At 47.9% G+C, this 21,431-nt stretch overlaps 1 protein-coding gene and 2 pseudogenes across 1 annotated transcript; all 3 read right to left on the bottom strand.

The window, feature by feature from the left end:
• Positions 1 to 836: 836 nt before the first annotated feature.
• On the bottom strand, positions 837 to 965 carry LOC135903284 (U5 spliceosomal RNA; annotated as a pseudogene).
• Positions 966 to 2,622: 1,657 nt separating this feature from the next.
• On the bottom strand, positions 2,623 to 2,751 carry LOC135903285 (U5 spliceosomal RNA; annotated as a pseudogene).
• Positions 2,752 to 12,183: 9,432 nt separating this feature from the next.
• Positions 12,184 to 21,266, bottom strand: GluProRS (Glutamyl-prolyl-tRNA synthetase). Its single transcript, XM_065433628.2, has 2 exons — positions 17,976 to 21,266; positions 12,184 to 13,705 (listed from the first exon to the last, which is right to left on the bottom strand). The coding sequence occupies exons 1-2, from the start codon at positions 21,105 to 21,107 to the stop codon at positions 12,251 to 12,253; spliced, it is 4,587 nt and encodes a 1,528-aa protein (XP_065289700.1). The 5' UTR covers positions 21,108 to 21,266; the 3' UTR covers positions 12,184 to 12,250.
• Between the last annotated feature and the right edge of the window lie 165 nt (positions 21,267 to 21,431).

Here is a 21,431-nt window from a genome sequence, read left to right on the forward strand (position 1 = left end):
TTTCCAACTAGCCCCACTGTCCCCTTTATGCATAACGATGGCAGCGTGACGATCGCGGCACGAAAACAATGGCGTGGCGACGAGTGCGTCACGGCGATGGCGTGACGACAACGGTATGACGACCACCGAGTGACGACGACGGCGGGACGATGACGGTATAAGAGCGGCATGCATGGCAGCGACTGTGCGCAATGACGGTGATAGCGTGAAAGCGGCGACATGATCATGATTTTATCACGATTGTGTTAGCAAAACGAAGAAGGAATGATGTCGATGAAACGACGGGGGCCACGTGGTGACACCGTGACGACCATGGGATGACGTTTCTGAAGCGATGACAACGGTAAAACTACCGCGTGATGGCGACTGTATGACGACACTGACATGACGAAGACCGAGTAAAAGGCGATGGAATGACGACGATGACGAAACTTGAATGCAGACGACAAAGGGACTACGATGGCATCACGACAACCGCACGACAACGAATGCATGATGACGACTGCATGGCAATGACGCCTATCACATGACAGTGGTATAGATGAGAACAACGGGATTGCAACGAGTGTATTACGACGACTGTATCAAGAGTACTGTAAGATGACCGTGTGAGGACGACGGCATGAAGAGAGTGTGATGGCGAAGCTGGAGCGACGACGATGAAACGACCCTGACGGCTTCATAATGGACGGCAAGAGAACGAATGCACGCCCAAGCGGCAGACAATTTTGATCACTGCGCTGACGTGAGACGCTATGCAAATGGGCTCAAGTCGCAACCCATAACTAAGGAACCATGAGGGAACGAAATGAACTACTTTTTTATTGACGTAGTAGGCCCCACCCAAACAGGTAGGGCCACGCAAAAATTGGCCTATAGGCTCATTGCAGTGTCCCTCCCCACGGTAACCTTTAGTAAAAGGCGAAAGGTTAATTCGTGTGGGTGCTGAGGAGAGACCTGAGCGAGGATACCAAGGATTCTGGGCCGCGCGGCGCCGCACTCGAACAGACCCTCGCACTTTAACAAGTTTATCTGTTATTTTGACGTGATCAAGTAATTTTGTATACTATATTACGTATAATTATTTATATAAGCCGACAGAAGCAAACGTTGCCTGCAATATCTTTATTTGAGCTTCATCAAATCTTAACGTTCTTTGGCGTAGCACTGCAGAAAGTGTTACTGGCCCCATGTACCAGGACCTCGGAGCAGTACTGGCACTGCTAGCTCGCAACAAAAGTTTTTAAAGGGACACTAAAGAGAAAAATTATTTGTTTTGCATCAGTAAATTACCTTTCTAGAACACCAAAAACACCACTCTTACCACCACAAGATGCCTAGTAAGCTACAAAAAGCACAAAAACGAAGTACGGGTGGCGGCGCCTTTTTGAAGTTCCCGCACCTGGTAGCTGTGAGGTCATGGATTTTGATGGCATCTTCTACGGCCTACGTAAATATATAGCGGCACAGATTGACTACATTGTGTTCTAAAGGAACCAAATATTAAACATCGTAAGTTTCGGGAACCTTTGCTGAGCCAACGCGGCCCAAATGCGAAAATATACTTTGAAATCTCTGACGTCACACTGACGCACCGGCGTTGGGGTTTTGGCGCGAAATTCAAATCTGGGTACTTCGACCTTCATTTTCTCATCTATTAATCAAAATATTATTTTGACATGACTGCCTGCAGGGTTCTCGAACGATGCTTTATTAGTCTAAACTGATTTATCGTTTCGCTTTAGTGTGCCTTTACACCTTGGTAGAAAGCTGGTTTTCTAAGCGTGCACTTATTAGACAATGGTGGGGAAAGCATCGGGCTGCTGTGATTAGGGAAGCGGGTTCGAGAACAACTGTACAACTCTACCACAAATAATTTCCTTTCGATGTGGTATATATATATATATATATATATATATATATATATATATATATATATATATATATATATATATATATATATATATATATATATATATATATATATATATATATATATATATTACAAACGAGAAGGAAGGGGGTTAACCGAGGGGCCCGATTTTTATTAGTCATATCATAAGAAGCCAACAAACACTGACACCAAGGACAACATAGGGGAAATTACTTGTGCTTAATCAATGAAATCAAGAAACGATAAATTCATGGAAATTACAGTGGATGAAAAAACAACTTGCCGCAGGTGGCAACCGAACCCACAACATTCGCACAACCTTCATCCACTTTAATTTCTATTAATTTATCGTTTCATATATATATATATATATATATATATATATATATATATACATAATATATATATATATATATATATATATATATATATATATATATATATATATATATATATATATATATATGTGTGTGTGTGTGTGTGTGTGTGTGTGTGTGTGTGCGTGTGTGTGTGTGTGTGTGTGTCCGCGACCCTAGTTGTTTACTAGCTTCTACCACTAGGAGGTGTACTCTTGGTCGTGACGCTGTCGTTGTTTTTCCGTCATCGTGAATCTAGCTTCCTTCCAGACCTGCTCAAAACGCCGGAAGAGTTTTCAACCTGGCCGTGTCGCAACCCGTGGATTGGGAACAACGAGACCAAGATTAGCTAATTTTGGATTGACGTTGTAGGCCCCACCCAAACAGGCAGGGCCACACAAAAATTGGCCCAAAGGCTCATTGCAGTGTCCCTCCCCACGGTAACCTTTAGTAAAAGGCGAAAGGTTAGTTCGTGTGGGTGCTGAGGAGAGACCTGAGCGAGGATACCTAGGATTCTGGGCCGCGCGGGGCTGCACTTGACCGGACCATCGAACTTTAACAAGTTCAGATATTATATTGACCTGATTCTGAACTGTTCATACTAAATTATACAGAGCTTTGTTTCAGCCAACCGACAGAAACGGGTACTACCTGCACGTTCTCTAATCAAACTTTATGGAAGCTTTAGAGTTTAGAGCGTAGCTCTGCAGAAAGCATTTAGTGTCCCCATGTACTTGAGATGGGTACCTGGCCACCGTGCGGTAGTGCCAGAACGCGCAAGTTTTTAAACAAAAAAAATAAAATAAACATTAAAGTATGCGGTTTTTACGAGGCGAAACCACGATCTGATTATGAGGCACACCGTTGTGAGGGACTCCAGGATAATTTGCAGCACCTGGGGTTCTTTAACGTGCACCTAAATCTGTGTACATGGTTGTTTTCGCATCTCAGCCCCATCGGAATGCGGCCGTCGTGGCCGGGATTTGATCCCGCGACCTCCTCCTGTTTTTAAACCAAGCATTATTCATAGAAAGATGGTAAGGATGTTATGGATTAATAGGCATACATCCAGGTGTGCGTCCATGGTCTTGTGCATGGTCTAGAGGGTAGATGACGAGGCTTCTGTGCTAAGGGAACCGGGGTCGAAACCAACTTTGGACATGTAATGTTATTGTAATGCTCACACTTTCTAAGTATCTGTCTGACAAAATATGTGAGCCGATCCCGAAGAGAGTGCAGTCTAGTGGCGTAACACGACCCCTTTCGATCGCGTCCGAATTCGTCGACCGGTATTGGCTCCCTTACTCCGTTTGCGCTCAATCGCGATCGAGAAATTTCATCCATATCGGTTTCGATCGCGATCAACAGGGTGCCGTGTGACACAGCCTATACCGACCCGAATATGGACCGATCCCGAAATCACTGCAGTCACTGCAACGCAACAGAGCGCCTCGAAGCGCTAGCTGGCCCGCCGTGGTCGCTTAGTGGCTTTGGCGTTACGCTGCTAAGTATGAGGTCGCGGGATCGAATCCCTGCCGCGGCGGCCGCATTTCGATGGCGGCGAACTGCCGAATTCGCACCCTGTCTGTTTTCATTCACCCCTCCCCCACCACCACCACCATGCATGCTCATTGGCAAGAGATACACACAGGTGGAGAGGCAATATATGTAAACATCCCTTTTATTTGTTTCTGAAGTAGAACGAATATGCTAAATAGAATGACCGCATGGTCCTTAAGATAATAAATAAATAAATGAAAGAAACTGAAAAACACGTACACTCTGGGCAGGCATTCATAACGCCCTTAGTCGAAGTGAGGGAACACATTGGGCACCACGAAAGTTTCCTCAGCAAGCTAACAATTCAAATATTACAAACTCATTACCATGGACGGACGACACACGGAGAAGCAGAAGAACTTGATTTATACGACTCTTCAAAAGCAGTTCAGTAACGCACACACAGAAGTAAGAAAAGCTCCGCTCTCAGCTACCAAAGCTCACTAAACACTTGTGGCTCAGCTCGCAGAGCTGACACAACACTTAACACTTGAGCTCAAAGCTCAAACTTCACGGCTTCACAATCCGGGGTTGTCTGCTTCACTGCTGGAAACCTGGCTTGAAAACCAAATAACAACATGCAGTACGCCGAGCACGCTCTTATATAAGATGGCCGGAAGACTCTAACATTGGGCGGCGGCGCTGAGAAAATGAGCGGGCTCCGCAGCGCGCCGCTTAGTTGCTTCTCTCTCCCCCTTATCTCCTCCAAAAAACTCTAGCCTTCTCGAAGTGTCTCTCCGCGCGTGCGTTACGTCGTCAAAGTCGCCGGGAGAGGAGGGCCTGTGCTCTTGGACGCACTCGCGGGCATGAAAATTCTCTATCTTTATCTTCCCCCGGCAACCGCGCCGAAAACGTCCGGCGTTACCCATACCGGCCTTACAAGTCGCTTCCAGAGACAACTTTGGCATACCTTTCACTGAGCAGAGCAGGAGTGACGTCGATCATTCGCAGAATATGCAGCCGTCGCTTGTTGAGTCTGCAGTCTTAATGGCCACGTTGATTCCGGATGTCGATGACGCACTCGATTAATATTTTTTTTTTTGACCCGCGGTAGTTGCGATTCGGACAATCGGCGGCAGGCTTCAAGTCAATTTAAATCGCTCTGGTTGACATATATTCTCGGAATCCGAAGGGGAAGAATAATAAGTGCCGTAACTGCTGCGTAACAGGCTGCCACGCCACAGTGGCGAAGGAGACCCAGGCGAGAAATGACGGCTTCCAGTAGAGACCGTGGGACGAACTCCCCCGGAATGCATCACTCTTCACAGAGCGGTGGGTCGCCCTTTCTTGAGAGGTGCCTGTGGGTTAAGTGTGCGCGGCCTATTCCCGGAGGCACAGGACCACCTCGTAGTCCTCATTGTCTGGCACTAGTCGCGCATTCGCTCAGGACGGGTTTAATGCTGTGAAGTTTATTGTGGAGTCCCATTCATTTTGCTATAAAGATTTTAATTATATTCGCAAGGATGACGTGTAGTGTGTACTGGGCTTATTTTTATAGGTAGTTCATAGTTGAAGTTTCGAGTAAAGAGTTTTATTTCGCCGTTCGGAAAGGGTTCGAAGTCTTAGAAGAGTATGTGCACGAAAGAAACAGTCGCACTTATCAAGGGGCCGTTCATTTTATTCCGCACAGACTTGGAACAGTAGACGTTTGGACAGCTGTCGTTACCAGTCGGAATCCCTGATGGTGAACTGGATCTAAAACTTTTCTTGTTGTCGTCCTTCTGCTTTGCTGGCGCCAGACAAACCTATGTAGCCGCGGCAAATTTAAGGTTGTGCTATTCTTTCAACTTTCAAGCCACTTTAGTTCTTCCATCGATTTGTCCAAAGCCGTACAAAAAAAAAAATACGTGGTGCCCCCCTGACCCCATCGCTAATATCCGGAGTGGGGAAGGGGGGGAGTGCACAGCCCACCGGAAAAAAAAATTTCGTGGAGGAGGGGGGAGGCTCGCGCCCTCACCCGGACGTAATACGGACGAAGATCGTGCCGCAAACGCCAAGCGTATGCACCTTTGCTTGGATCACCCCTACCGACTCCACTCCCATCGTAATTGTAGGTGGCTTCAACATAGACGTTTCTCGGTCAGATGGAAAGTGGTCCGTGCCGTTTCTCTCGTAAAGGTGCGGCGTTCAAAGTTTCACAAACATCAGCGTGCCCACGACGCGTCATCGGTCGTGTACAGTCTTCACGTTGGCAGAGAACCTTTCCAGTGTCACCACAGAGCCCCTGGCCGTATAGTGGTAGTAGTAGTAGTAGTGATAATAATAATAATAATAATAATAATAATAATAATAATAATAATAATAATAATGCCTTTATTTTCTATCCCAAGGATGTGGGAGGGGGAGAGAAAAAAATGGCTGTGGCTTAGGTAAGGTTAAGCCCAGGATGCGAAGCATACTAGCCTTTATTTTCGTTGTTGAACCACTGTTTAGCCTGGTGAACTGCTGTTGCTTGGCTAAATTTGGTTCGGCTAGACGAAGAAACAACTCATGCGTTACTCTGCTTCGCCTTCAAGAGTGGAACGCGAGAGCGTTCCCGTCGACCCGCCATTACAATGGGCTACGGCGCAGCGACTACGCGCCCCGCATTGGACGCGGTGAGCGTCGAGCAACGCAGCGTTCGGCGCGGCAACGAAATGTGCGCCTGAGCAAGCGACGCACGCCTGAGCCTTAGAAACAGCTCGTTTCTAAGGCAACACCGCATTCACTAGAGGCGCTTTTGTACCGCTTTGAAGCATCGTACTCGTGGCTCAGTGGTAGCGTCTCCATCTCACACTCCGGAGACCCTGGTTCGATTCCCACCCAGCCCATCTTGCAAGAGTTGAGCCAAAGCCACTTCTCCTCTGTCGTGACGTCACGGTGTCACGTGGTATTGAAGGCGACACCGCCGCGCCTGAGGAGCTGGGTTGAGCTCTCGTAATATGCTTCGCATAAAAGCTAGATATCCAGCTTGACGGGCTCTCGCCTCCCCGATTGCGTAGCGATCATAAAGTGATAACCACCTTACTGACCAAATAATAAATAAAAGCAAACAAATTAAGGTTAAAAAGAAGCATTGAGTATACAATTTAGAAAAACGACAAGAACATCATGAGAAAAACGAAATTCATTGTGGTCATCATCAACCTGTTTTATGTCCACTACAGCACGAAGGCCTCTCCTTGCGATCTCTGTCCTGCACCAACCGGTTCCAACTATCGCCCGCGAATTTCCGAATTTCATCGATTCACCTAGTCTTCTGTCGTCCTCGATTGCGTTTTCCTTCTCTTGGTACCAATTATGTAACAATAATAGTCCAACGGTTATCTAACCGGTACATTACATACATGCCCAGCTCCATTTTTTTCTTTTTTTTTTACATGCGAAATATGCGACCGCCTTTGAATGTTGTAGCGCGTAGTATCGCGTTACTGTGTGATTTTTATGGTTTCCACTTTTTTTCCTCTGCTTCTTCTTTCTCCTTTTATTCCCTTTACCCCTTTCCCCAGCACAGGGTAGCCAGCCGGTACTGTTAGGATTGGCCTGCAGGGGTAGTGCTCTGCAAAACTATCTCAGCCCGCTGCAGGTGCTTCGATCGATCCGCGGTGGTGCCGCCCTTCAGAGAACCAGCGAGAACGACAGCGCTAACCAACCATGAACTACCTTTGGAGAACTTGACTAAGGCGGCGTTAATCCACCATGCGCATCGTTCGGGAAATCGACGACTACAGGAGAAAGGCAGCTCTGGAATTTAGAGGCGCCGGACAAGGGACAACCGGCGGCCACGCGGCTGGGGTTGGGCGTGGCCACCTGGCTACGGGGACGCAAGACAATGGACACCACGACGGCCGCGTTGCGAAGGTCAGCTCCGAGTGCTGCGAAGGTCGTCTGCCCTCGGAGGGGGGCAGTGAAAGTGCGTACGTGTGTGTGTGAGCCCTCCTCCTCCAAAAAGGCGGAAAGTCTACGAGGACGTCGAACGACGACGTCGAACGGAGTGTTTATAAGCAGCTGTTTGTCGCTGCTACAGTGTGCTCGTGCTCGTTGTCGTGCTCTGTGCTCGTCAATGTACTCGTGAGCTGTGTGCTCGTAAGATGTGTGCTGTATGCTCGTCTTGCGTGCTCCATTTGGGAGCCACGCATAGGCTGTCGAATGTATCTCTTGTTTAAAGGGGTTGGGACACCAAATTTTGAGGCGATAAAAAGCATGTTGTAGGCTGCTTCCGTATGCAAGGACACCCAGAACGAGGTATTGGACGCTACAAACATTTCCAGATAATTTTAATTCAGCTCCAAATAGTAATTAAAACCTCCTTCTCGTTGTCGAGACCCATCGCTAGCGCAGCAGTTACTACGTCACAGAGGAGGAACGAAAATATTGACGTCATAGCACACTAGCACAAAAACGTGACGTATGATGAGTAGCGATGAATTGCCGATTACGGAGCCTGCTGAGCCAAGCGACCGAGCATAGCCTCCACTATGACCGAGCTACAGGCATATAGAAATCCTTTCTTAATGCAAAGAAGGGGTAAGGCGTGCAGACACGGACACAAGAGGAGAGAAGTGGACGACACGAACGCCGCACGGCGGCCCGCGAACGGCAAACTGCGTGCGGTGAGTTGCCGTGCGGACGGGCCTTCACGTTTGAGTCCGGCCGACTCCGAAAGGGACCAGGATATGCGGCGTTCGTGTAGTCCGCTTCTCTCCTGCGTAGTCGCATAGTTCGGCAGCTCGGAGCGGTCTCTCGTTCGCATGGCCTTTCTCAAGTCCACGTTGCCGGCACGGAAACTCGCCGCACGCCGTTTGCCGTTCGCGGGCCCCCGTGCGACGGCGGTTTTGCTCGCGAACGGCGAGATTTCTTTGCCGTAGAGAGGACGGTCCCGGGACCCATTTGTGCGGCAGCCGTACGGCGAAGCGGCCAATCAGCGACCGAGAAATGGTCACTCTGGCACCGACGGCAGCTTCACCGCCTCTGATCACTCGGCGCCGCCGATATCGTCGCTAGGCCTTTTCTGGTTCACTTGAAAGCTAAAGCTTACGGCGCTTCGCAATGAATCACTGACTCTCACAAGCCGCAATATTTTCTTACCGTTGTTGTCGCTCTTCGCAATAATTATAATAATCGCGACATGCACTTCGAATCGCCAGTTGTTGACCTCTGCTGGCAGAGCACGCGTATGCGCGAGCAGACGACGCAGCATAGTTTTACGTCACTATATTTTGCGGCCCACGTGACCAAGCCATGTTGCGTTTCCTCCTCTGTGACGTCATAGCATCCCCCGGAGCCCAGAAACCGAAACCGAAATCGCTCGGTATAATAATGCTATTATTAAATTATTTATCGGATATATATGAATCCCGCTGTGTGTATCGTGCTCCCTGAAGCATGACGCAACGTTTGAATCAACAAACACATGAACGAAAATTTTGATGTCTCCACCCCTTTAAACTGTAAATACTGTAAATAAACCCTGTACGCCTAGTTCCTCCCAAGTTCCTCTCTACGACCTTCAACCCTTACAAATGGTGGCAGCGGCGAGATCGTCCGACAACTCCTACAACTGGTAACAGCGGTGGGATCGTCCGACAAATCTTACAATACTTACACTGGCTAACCTCTCTGTCTTTCCTCCCCTTTGTCTCCTCCTCCTCCTCCATTTTTTCCTCTTGATCTCAATTTGAATATCGTCTATACTCGTTTGCTCTCTGATCCAAACCGCTTTCTTTCTGTCTATTAACGTTATGCCTAGCAATCTTCGTTCTATCGCTCTTTGCGCGGTCCTTGACTTATTCTCAAGCCTTTCTGTCAGTCTCCAAGTTTCTACCCCATATGTCAGCACTGGTAAAATGCACTGATTATTATTGATATATATATATATATATATATATATATATATATATATATATATATATATATATATATACGAAGAGAGTAAAATACGCAGCTGCAACAAGCACTGTATAAGCAAACAACGTCGACAGCATTTTCGTAAATGGTTGACTATGCCGAAGACCCACGGCTATCACCACTGTAACATCGCGAGTCTGGAAAAGCAAGCACAGTTGCCACATGTCGCGGCAAGGCATCCTATGCGCAGAAACAGCTCGAGGAAAGGAAGATAACATTCGAGCTCGCGCATTTTACAGCTGTGGTTCCGTCTATTTCAGATGCGTAGCACAGCGCTATCGAGGCATTTGAATGCGTCGATTTGTATTCAGGTTTCTGCAGTAAGATTGAACGTTCACCGCTTAGACACACGTACCATAAAGTTTCAAACAATAATTATTGTGTGAAACTCTATAAGACGTACACACATGTACGCACGGACTATGGCTGAACTAACGCCGTGAAGGCGAACACGCCAACACACGCAGTACAACAGCTATCTAAATACACGGGAAAGGATATTTCTTTCCTTTCTTTTCGGAATCCACTGTACAGATGATGATCAGGTTTGTTGCATTTCAGAGGACAACTCTACCGACTTTAGCACGTAGATTTTCAATCTATGCCATCGATTTCCTTTAGAAACGCTCTTGCTCCAATCGTGACCTTAAGCATAAAAAAAGAAAAAAAAAGAAGGAAACTGCCGTACGAAGCTTAGGAGTGTAACTCGTCAATGTAATCCCCCCTGCTGTAATGCCCGCATGGGCGATGCAGGTATCTAATAAATAAAATAAATTAATAATAAACATTATCATATTTATGTAAAACTGCATATACGAAACAAAACGTCCAACGAACAAAAATATGATGCGTTGTACATTGTTCCGAAATATACCCCAAATTTGCGAGTGTAACTTTTGCAACAGAATCGTAAGCATTGTAACAGTTTCAAGTAGGCTGCGAACTTACACCTCACGTTTGACCGCTTTCGGTGCTACGGCAGATGCAGTTAACAGGTCTCGGATGGGAAGTGTTCTTTGTAGTTATACGTGACACCGTGGGCCAGCTCTGCCGTTCGTACCTTATCGGCGCCGACGCCGTGGCAACGGAAGCTACGCTGATGTAAACCTGTATATCATTTTCGCCAGCGACTTCTGCTGTACGTATTCTTCTTTCGCATGCTTTACCACAAAGCCTGACATGGAGGGTCCCTACCAAGAGGAGCGGAGCGGTGAGGGGGTAGGTAGATAGATGCCGTTTTAGGGGCCGCAGACCAATTAATAATGACACGTTGATTTACTGTAATATGTCCATTTGGAGGTTATAGTGAAGTTGATGTTCACGACTGGGCAGATCATACGCAGTGCGGGCCCAGCTCCATGGCACGTGCATGAAAAAATCGCCTCAAATCTGGGATTCCCGTTTTTGGTGCAGACTCTTAGAGTTACGGTTTTGTTAACTTCGTGCTTCTTTTTTTTTTTTCCTGAAGCCTTCCAATTTTCGGCTTGTAAAGACTACAAGGCCCTAAACTAAAATTCTGCTTGTACAGTGGGTAGAACCGAACATAAAAAAAAAATTACTAAGTGTCATAAATTTCGTTCAGATCGGTTCAGCGTTTGTCTAAAACGCGATCACTACCCACGCGTCTTGGCGCACGAATGTAGGCAGATGCAGACAGCAGCGCGCAAACAAAACAAAAGCGGAGCTGACGCAATACATATTCAGTGGTCGACGAACCTCCACGTAGCGATATACAGAACTTGGCAGTGAAACCAAGTACCGCTTTGAAGAAGTAATCGCGATACGGGGGCTCGCGAGCAACCTTCGTGGCTGAACCAACGACTGGGACGGTTACGTGAGAAGGTTGGACGAGCAGGTGCGCTTGCATCACTCGATCCGCGTTCGCCTCACGTGGTGCCGGCTCTGCGCGATACGTTAGCTGCCAACATGCACTTATTGCTCAAGAGTGGCTACAGCAATGACCCCATGAACTTAAAGGGGAAAAAATGGCTTCGGTAGAAATTAAATAACTCGCTTTCTAGCCCATACCTGTACAAGTCAGTACCTTTACGCATGCATAATTGCGCGCGCCTAAATTAATTCGACTGTAACAGAAAGAAAAAAGGTGACCGTAATGCATGGCACGTGCATTATCGGTTTTTCATAGATTCCGTATATCGCTGGAATGATTTATGTGACGGGCACGTTTGAGCTGCTGTACACGCACTGGTGCATCATGATGGAAGGGGGCAGCCTCACTCAGCCCCTTGAGGTTACCGTGGGCCGTACCTGGCTGCACGTTAGACCACGTCCAGCGACCGATTCAGCGTTTCCGGGGCTACAGGTAGACCGCAATCACTTGGCATTCCTTATTTCGCGCACCGCAATCCCAAGACACAGACAACTTTGTATTTCGTGTCCACCAGACTGCGTAACCGCCACGCGAAACAAAACCGAGCCTGCGACGCCACGCGAGAAGGCTGTAGAGTACAACTAGAACGGGAAAGCTACAAAAAACGAAAATCTCATTTATTGCGTCAGATCCTGTTAAATTAAGAAGCGAGATGAGTGCCGATCAATAGCTTCGTCCGAACATTGTGTAAAACGCGGGTTTTCTCGTGCACCCGGGGTTGACGCACTTGTCTCCCTCCTCGACCTTAGCCGGCTGGTCGAACGGGATGCACAGGCTCTTGGCACCCATGGCCGGTGCCCCGGGCTCCGCCTCTACGCTGTCCTTGGCGCTGTTCTTCTTGATCTCGTCCTCGCAGTCCATGTCGCCGCAGAAGGGGGCCATGATGACGCACTTCTGCTCCAGCTTCTGCAGAAACACGTCCCAACTCTTGGTGACCGCCTGGAACTTGACCTGGTCCGCCTTGGCCCGATCGTACATCGACTTCTGGATGGTCTCCAGCAGTGCCTTGATGTCCTTGACCGCGGTCGCAGCGCTGTACGTGATCTTTTCACCCGTGTCCCTCCGCACGGCCACGAACTGGTTCTGCTGCATATCGCGCGGACCGATCTCCACCCTGACGGGAACTCCCTTGAGCTCCCAGTGGTTGAACTTCCATCCCGGCGAGTAGTTGTCCCGGTAGTCGCCCTTGCACCGGACACCCTCCTTGCTGAGCGTGGACTCGAAATCTTGGCAGAACTTGATGAGCGCCGCCTTCTGTTCCTCCGTCATGGCGGCCGTGATGCCGCACGGCACGATGACGATCTGGTAGCTGGCCACGCGGGGAGGCAGCACCAGTCCCTGGTTGTCCGCGTGCACCATCACGAGCACGCCTATCGTCCTCGTGGTCAGACCCCACGAGTTCTGGAACGCGAACTTCTTCTCGCGCGTCTCCGGGTCCTCGAATTGGATCTCGAACATCTTGCTGAAGTTCTGGCCCAGGTGGTGCGACGTGGCGCCCTGGATGCCGCGACCGCTCGCCGGCACGTAGCCCTCCACGGTCGTCGTGAAGTCGGCGCCGGCGAACTTCTCCTTCTCGGTCTTGCGGCCTCGCACCACCGGAATCGCGAGCAGCTCTTCGTAGACGGCCGTGTAGATGTCGAGGATCTTGTAGACCTCCTCTACGGCCTCCTCCCTGCTCGCGAACGCCGAGTGGCCCTCCTGCCAGAGGAACTCCCTGGTTCGCAGGAACGGCTGCGGGTGCTTGAACTCCCAGCGCACGATGTTGCACCACTGGTTCAGCTGGAGCGGCAGGTCGCGGTGCGACTGGATCCACTTGGCGTACGACGGGTACATGACCGTCTCGCTCGTCGGCCGGATGGCGATGGGCTCGGCCAGGTCGCTGTTGCCGGACTTGGTGACCCAGGCGACCTCGGGGGCGAAGTCCGCCACGTGCGTCTTCTCCCGCTCCAGGGCCTGGGCCGACACGAACATGGGGAAGTAACAGTTCTGCACGCCGATGACCTTGATCCTCGAGTCGAGGAACTCCTTGATGTTCTCCCAGATGCTGTAGGCCCACGGGCGCAGGATGTAGCAGCCGCTCACGTCGTAGTACTCGATCATTTCGGCCTTTGTGATGACCTGCGTTTTCGGAAAAGAAGAGAGCGGTAGTTCACGAGCGTCATCTTACATGATGCCGTACTATGCGTAGCAGCACGTGGCAAATGACACAAATGAAACGAACAAAGGGTAGGCACAATGTAAACAGGAATCGTTCATCATTTTGTACTGTTCTAGTTAGGAAAACTTGACAAAGGGCGCCTTTGACAGGGTTACTGAACATTCAAGGAGAAGCTATCACAGCAACTAACTGTTTTACAGTGTTAGCACAGTAAAGACGTGTACCAATAGGACATGAGCAGCAACACCAGTTGTGACAAGCATCACCAAAGCTCTCTTTGCAATCAAAAGCATGCAGAATATTTATTGCACTCGCAATGTGCACACTGATTGGCTAGCCTAAAAAGCAAACTGCAATGCTATATTCGTTATGAGCATATTTCCTAGATGTCCTTTTTAAAGGGAGGAATCATACAACACAAACATTTCTAGCCTGTTATGCTTGGTCAAAGTGCCACAAGTTGCTGTATCAATTCTGCTGTTGTCAGATATCTCTCAGGTATTCCAGTAGACATCTATACTAGTATGTCTCTACTATGCTAGTACTGTTTAAATGCCACATTTCTCAATCATTCTGCCACGAAATGTTAGGCAATATGGTATATACTTTTAGTATTCAAGCATCCGTTTAACACTCACTGCACCACTCAGGGATTCCCTATAAGACCTGGATGGAGTGAGGTCACAATGAAAACACTAGATTATCACCAAGAAACTGCGTATATTGCTTAAAGGAATACTAACATAAAATGTTTTTACTTGTCATTTCCTTGCGTTAAACAAAGGTACAAGCCCTCTAAACCATAGAAAAAGTACTAACACTTGTCAGGGCACCCTAAATAAATTGTGGTTTGCTCGATTCAGAAAAGGTGCATGGCACCACAAATGAAAAGGTGCAGGTGGTGCCAGTTATGGTGTACCAGGCTGCACTCACTCCTTGCAAGGTTCAGGGGTGCACTGCACTGCGGCGGCACCTTACCTTGAATCACGTTCAATCGAGCACAAGGGTGCAGGGTGCACCACTGCACCTCAGGGAATCAAAGGCCTAGGTGCAGAGAAACTTGGCTTAATCAAATACTATAATACCTTATTTACTCAAGTAAGGCCCATCGTCATCCCATTTTGGAGTGCGAAAGTTTGGGAACAGAGTTTCATGTAATGTCACAAGCATACCTGAGGTGTGGTGAATGCCCACAAGCCACTGTAAGATGGCACTAGCCCATGTCCGAAAATTAAGTCGGCGACTGTAAATGCATCCACAGTTGGCCACCAGGGGTCGCATTTATATGCATTAAAGTTAGAGTGCAGTTAAGGGCTTCAGTGAGTAGTCATAAGCCTGGCTCATTTAACGGCCGTACTTAGTACAAATTCTTTAAGAACAAGACTGCGGGCCTTACAGGAAAAAATACAGTACTTGTTTCTACAAACAAGCTTCGGTTTTAAAACACAGGAGGCGGGCACATCACGACACCACGATACACTGTCTCGCTCTATTTCTGCAATCCCTGCAGCTGCTACAAGTGAGCTTAGGCAGCATAAATGGGTGCAGCATTGTTGTTTAGCTTTCTTATGAGCAACGTCATTGTATGCGACGTTACTGATACAAAATGTCTGAAAATATTGCTCCATCTCATGACGCCGCGATAATGTCGATGACACCAGGCCCAGCACTTTAAAATCAACTTTAGGGTCAAATATTTTATAATCACTTCTCAACATTCATACTTGTTAAGTATCATCCATACATGAGCAACAAGCATGTGGTAGAGTTTCAACAAATTTGAAAATATGGCATGGTACTCCATTATACTACTTCACATGCAACACAACACCCCTGTACTATTTACACATTTTTATAATAAAGGCCAGTGTCACGCATAAATGGCTTCATGTAGAACAGCTTTTGATATCCTGTCACCTCTTTTACCATTCAACTTTAAAATTTTAATGCCTGCTATTTTAAAGTGATAGCTTTCTTTGGCTCTTTTCCTCACTTTGAGGTTTGTCCGTTTCTGGCCGTTTAATGCGAAATTGGGACACGGCCTGTCACTAGATGTGGAAGGCGCCAGATAAAAGTACCAGCAAACAGGCTTGCATAACTCTTTTGTATGCCAAGCAAGTAGGCCCACCTTTGTTCCGCACAGCCAAAAAATAACTGCCCACAAAAACCCGAACATATAAAGACGGCTCAAAGCACACTGATCTGTCAATGAAATGGTGAGTCATATTCACCAAACTCTTTGTTTTAGCCACTCAGTATGTGCCAGTGGATGTGGGCCCATTCCAGGCCAATCCTCTAGAATGGGTATGTCCCACTAAAATATTTACATAAAACTACTCAGAGCAAAACAGCTTTTGTACAGCATCAAATAGACATCACCAATAAACATAGCTTTGCTTCATATTGATTACATGTGTATTGGATCTGCATGCAATATTAACGGGACCAGATTGAAGAGGTATCAGAAGAAAATCACACGGAACAAAGAAGAGAAGAAGGCATGAACATTTAATGGAAACCATTGCAAAAAAAAAAATATGAAAAGAAATCAATGTCAACATGCACGTACGGAAACACGTAGCATGTATACATACTGTATACTATATGTGTGTATGTGTACTACTAAATAACATGCTGTGCTAAGGGACGCTTAGAAAGATATCAATCCTATGTTTGTTCTCCCTGAATTTTGGGGGTAGAAGAAGATAAATGTCCTAACATGATGTTTACTTTTTCTTATGTTTTGTATGCCAGGCAGATACGTAATGCTATTGTTAATGTACTGTGCTACAAAACGTGTACTTTGATGAAGTGTGAAATGTCATGTAAAATGGACTTTGCTGCTAAACTGTACAGGGGCTAGGGAGCTCTGTTAAGCTCTTTAGGGCTTTATTTCCTGGCCCTGGGCTCTTTGAGGTGGAAATAAACTGATTTATTTATTTATTTACTTATTTGTTTATTAATTAATTTATTTGTTTATTGACTGATGCTTGAAAATACTCACTATCTTCCAATAATCCTCATCTACATCAATGACTTACCTGCTAACATTAAGAATAAATTCCATCTTTTTGCGGACGACTGTGTAATATAGTCCCCTATCAAAGGCTCAAATGACGTCACCACACTACAACAGAATCTCGATTCCATCGCAGTATGGTGCGAGAAATGGCTCATGCCGCTTAACCTTACTAAATGCAAAGCTCTGTCGTTCACCCACAGCCACAGCTTAATCAACGACACCTACACAAAAAAAAATTCAGCTCCTATCTATCATGCCCCACCTTACATATACCTTAGCGTTCACGACATGGACACTATCATGGTCAACTCATATGGACACTACCTGTTCTAATGCTTCACATACCCTTGGATATTTAAAACGTAACCTGAAAACAACATTACCAGAAATAAAAAAACTGGCATATCTATCATTCGTACATCTGCAGTTAGAATATGCGTCATCTACCTGGCACCCTTCCCAATCATATTTTACCTATTGCATAGAAGCAATACAAAATCGTGCAGCTTGGTTTACAACTTCCAATTACTGTCGTGAAACCAGCACAACTACACTAAAACATACACTTGAACTACTATCACTTGCTTCTCGCAGGATCATCTCTCGTCTCTGCTTGCTTCACACCTTTTCTTACCATCCACATTCCAGGCATTCCCTGTTCAATCCATCCTTATGTACATCCTCGCTCTTAAGCTACAGTCGTCCCATAGCACACGTTATCACCCAATCACCTGTCATGAACACTTCATTCTTTTCTGACACAATAACCCATTGGAACAGTCTCCCAGAAGATATTGTCTCATGCACTGATGGCAAATCGTTCTGCAAAATGTTACATGACCACACTGCTTAATTACCAATCCTACACACCCTTACTCCAACACGATGTCCCCCTTTTTTCACAATTGTTCCTGGCTTGTTTTTGTTTATTGTTGTTTCCTTACTGCTCTGTACATTTGTTCTAACATTGTCGCAAGGATTAAAGCCCTCCCTTATGTAATGCCTCCGGGCCCTTAAGGTGAAAAATAAATGAAGTGAAATGTGAAGTATTTTCCTACCTGATAAGTAAAAATGCAATTTTTACCAATCCGTGACCCCATGTGCCTTCATAAAGAGTCTGAATGTAAACCTCCAATGGAGCAACTTCTTCAACAGCAATGACTAAAGGAACATAGATGCCAGTTGTGAAACTGCATGGCATGCCCTACCTGTGAGTACCAGTCTGGAAGGTTCTCTTCCTTCTTGGCTTCCAGTCCAAGACGAGTGACCTTCTTGGGACCGTCCTGTGGAGTGGGAGTGCTCTCCTTCGTCACCGGTTTCTTGGCCTTTTCTGCTTGCTTAGGCTTGTCTGCTTTTTTACTTTTGTCACCTTGATCCTTTTGCTTTTCCTGGGATGACAATTTCGTGCTGCTACTTGACGACTGCTCCGCTACTGCTGGCTTCCACTCCTGGCCTGTAACGGCCTTGTAATCTGCCTTCAACTGGAGCAGGGTCTTTACCTCAGGGTCAATGGCATCTTTGGCAGCCTTGCTAGCCTTGAGGGCCCTAATCTTGTCTCCTTGTGCTTTAATTTTTTTGTCCAGTTCCTGCGCACCTCCCATCGCTGCTGAAATGTCACCCGTGCCGGAAGCAGGTGGCACGGTGGGATTGCCAGGCTTCCATTCGTTTCCAGTGGCGGCCTTGTACTCTGCCTTCAACCTCAGCAGCTCCTTTATCTCAGGCTCCAGTGCCTCCTTTGATGCTTTTTCTGCCTTCAACTTCCTGACTTTGTCTCCCTGTGCTTGGATGCTTCTGTCCAGCTCACTGACAGAAGCGGAGTTTTGCACCGCAGGGTTATTGTGTGGGTTACCTTGTTTCGCAGCAGGTGCTGCCAAGTTTGGCTGCCAGTCCTTACCACTAAGCTTCTTGAATTCGGCTTTTAACGAGAGCAGCACCTGAACTTTAGCATCTATTTCTGGCTTCTGTGCTTTGCCCGCCTTTAGCTGCCTGACTTCGTTTCCAACATCCTGTATCTTGCTTCCCAGTTCCTCCAACTGTCCAGACTGTGCGACCACAGGTTTGCTGTCTTCGACAGGAGACTTCTCGAATGCTTTGCCCTTGGTTCGTTGCTGCTGTTCTTTCAGGCTCTCTCGTGCATCGTAAAACTTCTGGACCACTTCTGGAAGTGTTGACGTCGACTGTGTTCCGTCGGGAATGTAGAAAAGCACTAAGGGTCCCTCCACACTGGTGTGTCGTGCCGCTTCTGGATCGTACGGCTGATCACAAATGAAAAATCCTTTCCTTTGGAGCTGAATGATGTCGCATTTTTTAAGGTTCGCTAGAAGAGGATCACCCAGCATTGGCACCTCAAGGCGGGTGTCTTTTCTCACAAAATCTTTGAAGTCATCATCTTTGCCTAACACTTGCTTTGAAAGAATGTGGTCAAAGTAAACACACTTGCAGGGCACCAATGGTGCTGAGGATGTCTTTGCAAGCCATGTGACCTTGAGTGTGTTTTTATAGTTCTTGTCATCAAGATTTGGCTCTGCTATAACCTTGCTTACTTTGCCCTCAGCATCCTTTGCTACATTTTTTATTTTTAAGTTGCCAAGTCCAATGAAGGTGACGTTATCACCAGCCTTCATGACCTGAGCATCAACCTGGTCGACGAGCAACTGCGGTCCCACAACAACTTCACGCTGTCCAAGAGCTGGGTTCTTTGGGTGAACTACAACCTGGAGCCTCTCTTCTTTCAAACCTGGCACATCAACTACAACAGCATTTTGTTTCTCCACAGCTGTGTGCCGAGGAGCCACCGGGTCAATCACCTTCTTGTTGAATGCCCAGATTTTGTCCCAGTCCATCATCACAACAGACCTAGATGACCCTTGAGCAATGATGAACTGTTTCAGACCTTCTACGGTCATGCCTCTGCGAAGAACTCCACGAACAGTGGGCATGCGCGGATCATCCCAGCTGTCCACAATCTTGTTTTCGACAAACCACGTAAGCTTTCTCTTTGAGAGCACTGTGTTCATCATGTTGAGCCTGGAGTATTCGTAGATGTGCGGCTTCCTCATACCTAGACTGTCGAGAACCCAGAAGAACTGCTCATCTCTGTCATGGTACTCAGTAGTCCTTAGAGCATGCGTCACGCCCTCGATGCTGTCAACGATAGGGCACGCAAAGTCATACGTGGGGTATACCTTGTACTTGCCACCTGTCCGTGGATGGTCCATGATTTTGCACCGATACAAGGCAGGGTCCCTCATGCAACCGTTGTTTGAATTCATGTCGATCTTGGCCCTGACGCAGCACTTGAGCCCACGCTCGCTGCCTTTCTTCATTTCCTCCCAGAGCTTTAGGTTCTGCTCGACTGTATTGGCCCTGTTCTTCGACTCAACCCTCTGCTCACGCTCGGCTTTCATCGTCTCCGCGTCGGTGTCATCGACGTAGGCAAGGCCCTTCATGAGCAGCTCCTCGCACTTCTGGAGCAACAGCTCGAAATAGTCCGACGTGAACGTGAAGCGATCGGGAGTGATCTCGAGCTTCTTGACGTCGTCCAGAATAACTTTCTCGAAGTCCTCCTTCTCCTTCTCTGGATTGGTATCGTCGAAACGCATGATGAGCTTGCCCTTGAAGGCCTGCTGGTAGTACTGGTTAAGTAGGGCCGCCTTGGCGTGACCCACGTGCAGGTAGCCGCTCGCCTCGGGAGGGAATCGGACCACCACTTTGCCCATCTCAGCTCCCGGGAGATCGACGAACTTGCCTTCCTCCTTGCTGATCCTGCTGGCGTCCGCAGCAGCCGTCGCCACCTTGGGTTGCTCGCGCGCGGCGACATCGGCCGGCAGGCTGGCGACGACGTCTTTCACGTTGGGCTGCTCCGCGATGAAGCGGTACCAGCGGGAGACGTTCTGCGGGCATCTCTGCGCTTCCAGCGCCGTGTGCCACGCCGGGTTCCCGTAGAGAGCCTCCCAGACGAGGATGTCGGCTAGCGTGACCGCCCGACCCACGAGGTAGGTGACCGAACCGAGAGCCTTGTCAAGGCATCCGAGCGCATGGGCGAAACCGGCATCGGCAGCACGGGACAAGCGCGCGGCTGCGAATTCGATCCAGTGGTCGACCTCAGTGCGTTCGAGAACTGTGTTGCCGTACAGCTGGCCGTCCGGAGCGGCACGGGCCAGGTAGCGCGAGATGAGCGCCGACGATCCGAACGACTTGCCGCCGTCGAGCTCCAAGCACGTACTACTTGTACTGCTGTCCCAGTCCACGTTGACGAGGACGGCCGGCTTGACGTACGCGGCAGTGATTAGGGCACCCACGAGGGGCTCTGTTTTGCTGCAGCTTAGCTTGAGTTGCATCTTGGAACGCGATGCGCCGCCTGTCACAAGCAGAAAGGCGGTACTGTTCCGACTCCAGAGCGCAAACTCTGCGGAGCGGATGCGGTGCGTAGCACCACGCAGACACGGATTGCCGAGAAAGGAATATTGAATGGGATGATGAAAACTTTCTTAACTTTCGCTTCCTCTGGGGTCCGCGAGCAGGGGCCGCCACTAAGCAATCGACTGTGCAATAATGCTTCCTGTAAGTTCTTTCAACATTAGATTAAAAATAAATTAATATTAAGTAGTTGGAAAATGTTTGCATTATTGTGCTTTATTTGACGCGAACGCACGTGGAGCTCA

Source organism: Dermacentor albipictus, chromosome 2 (genome assembly GCF_038994185.2).
Source record: "Dermacentor albipictus isolate Rhodes 1998 colony chromosome 2, USDA_Dalb.pri_finalv2, whole genome shotgun sequence".
NCBI classification, from domain to species: Eukaryota; Metazoa; Arthropoda; class Arachnida; order Ixodida; family Ixodidae; genus Dermacentor; species Dermacentor albipictus.

Excerpts from the sequence above, each read along its gene's own strand:
- GluProRS (XM_065433628.2), bottom strand. The coding sequence starts at position 21,107 with ATGCAACTCAAGCTAAGCTGCAGCAAAACAGAGCCCCTCGTGGGTGCC. Across the intron at positions 13,706-17,975 it reads TTCCAGACTGGTACTCACAG|GTCATCACAAAGGCCGAAAT; the intron begins GTAGGGCATGCC and ends CCGAAAACGCAG.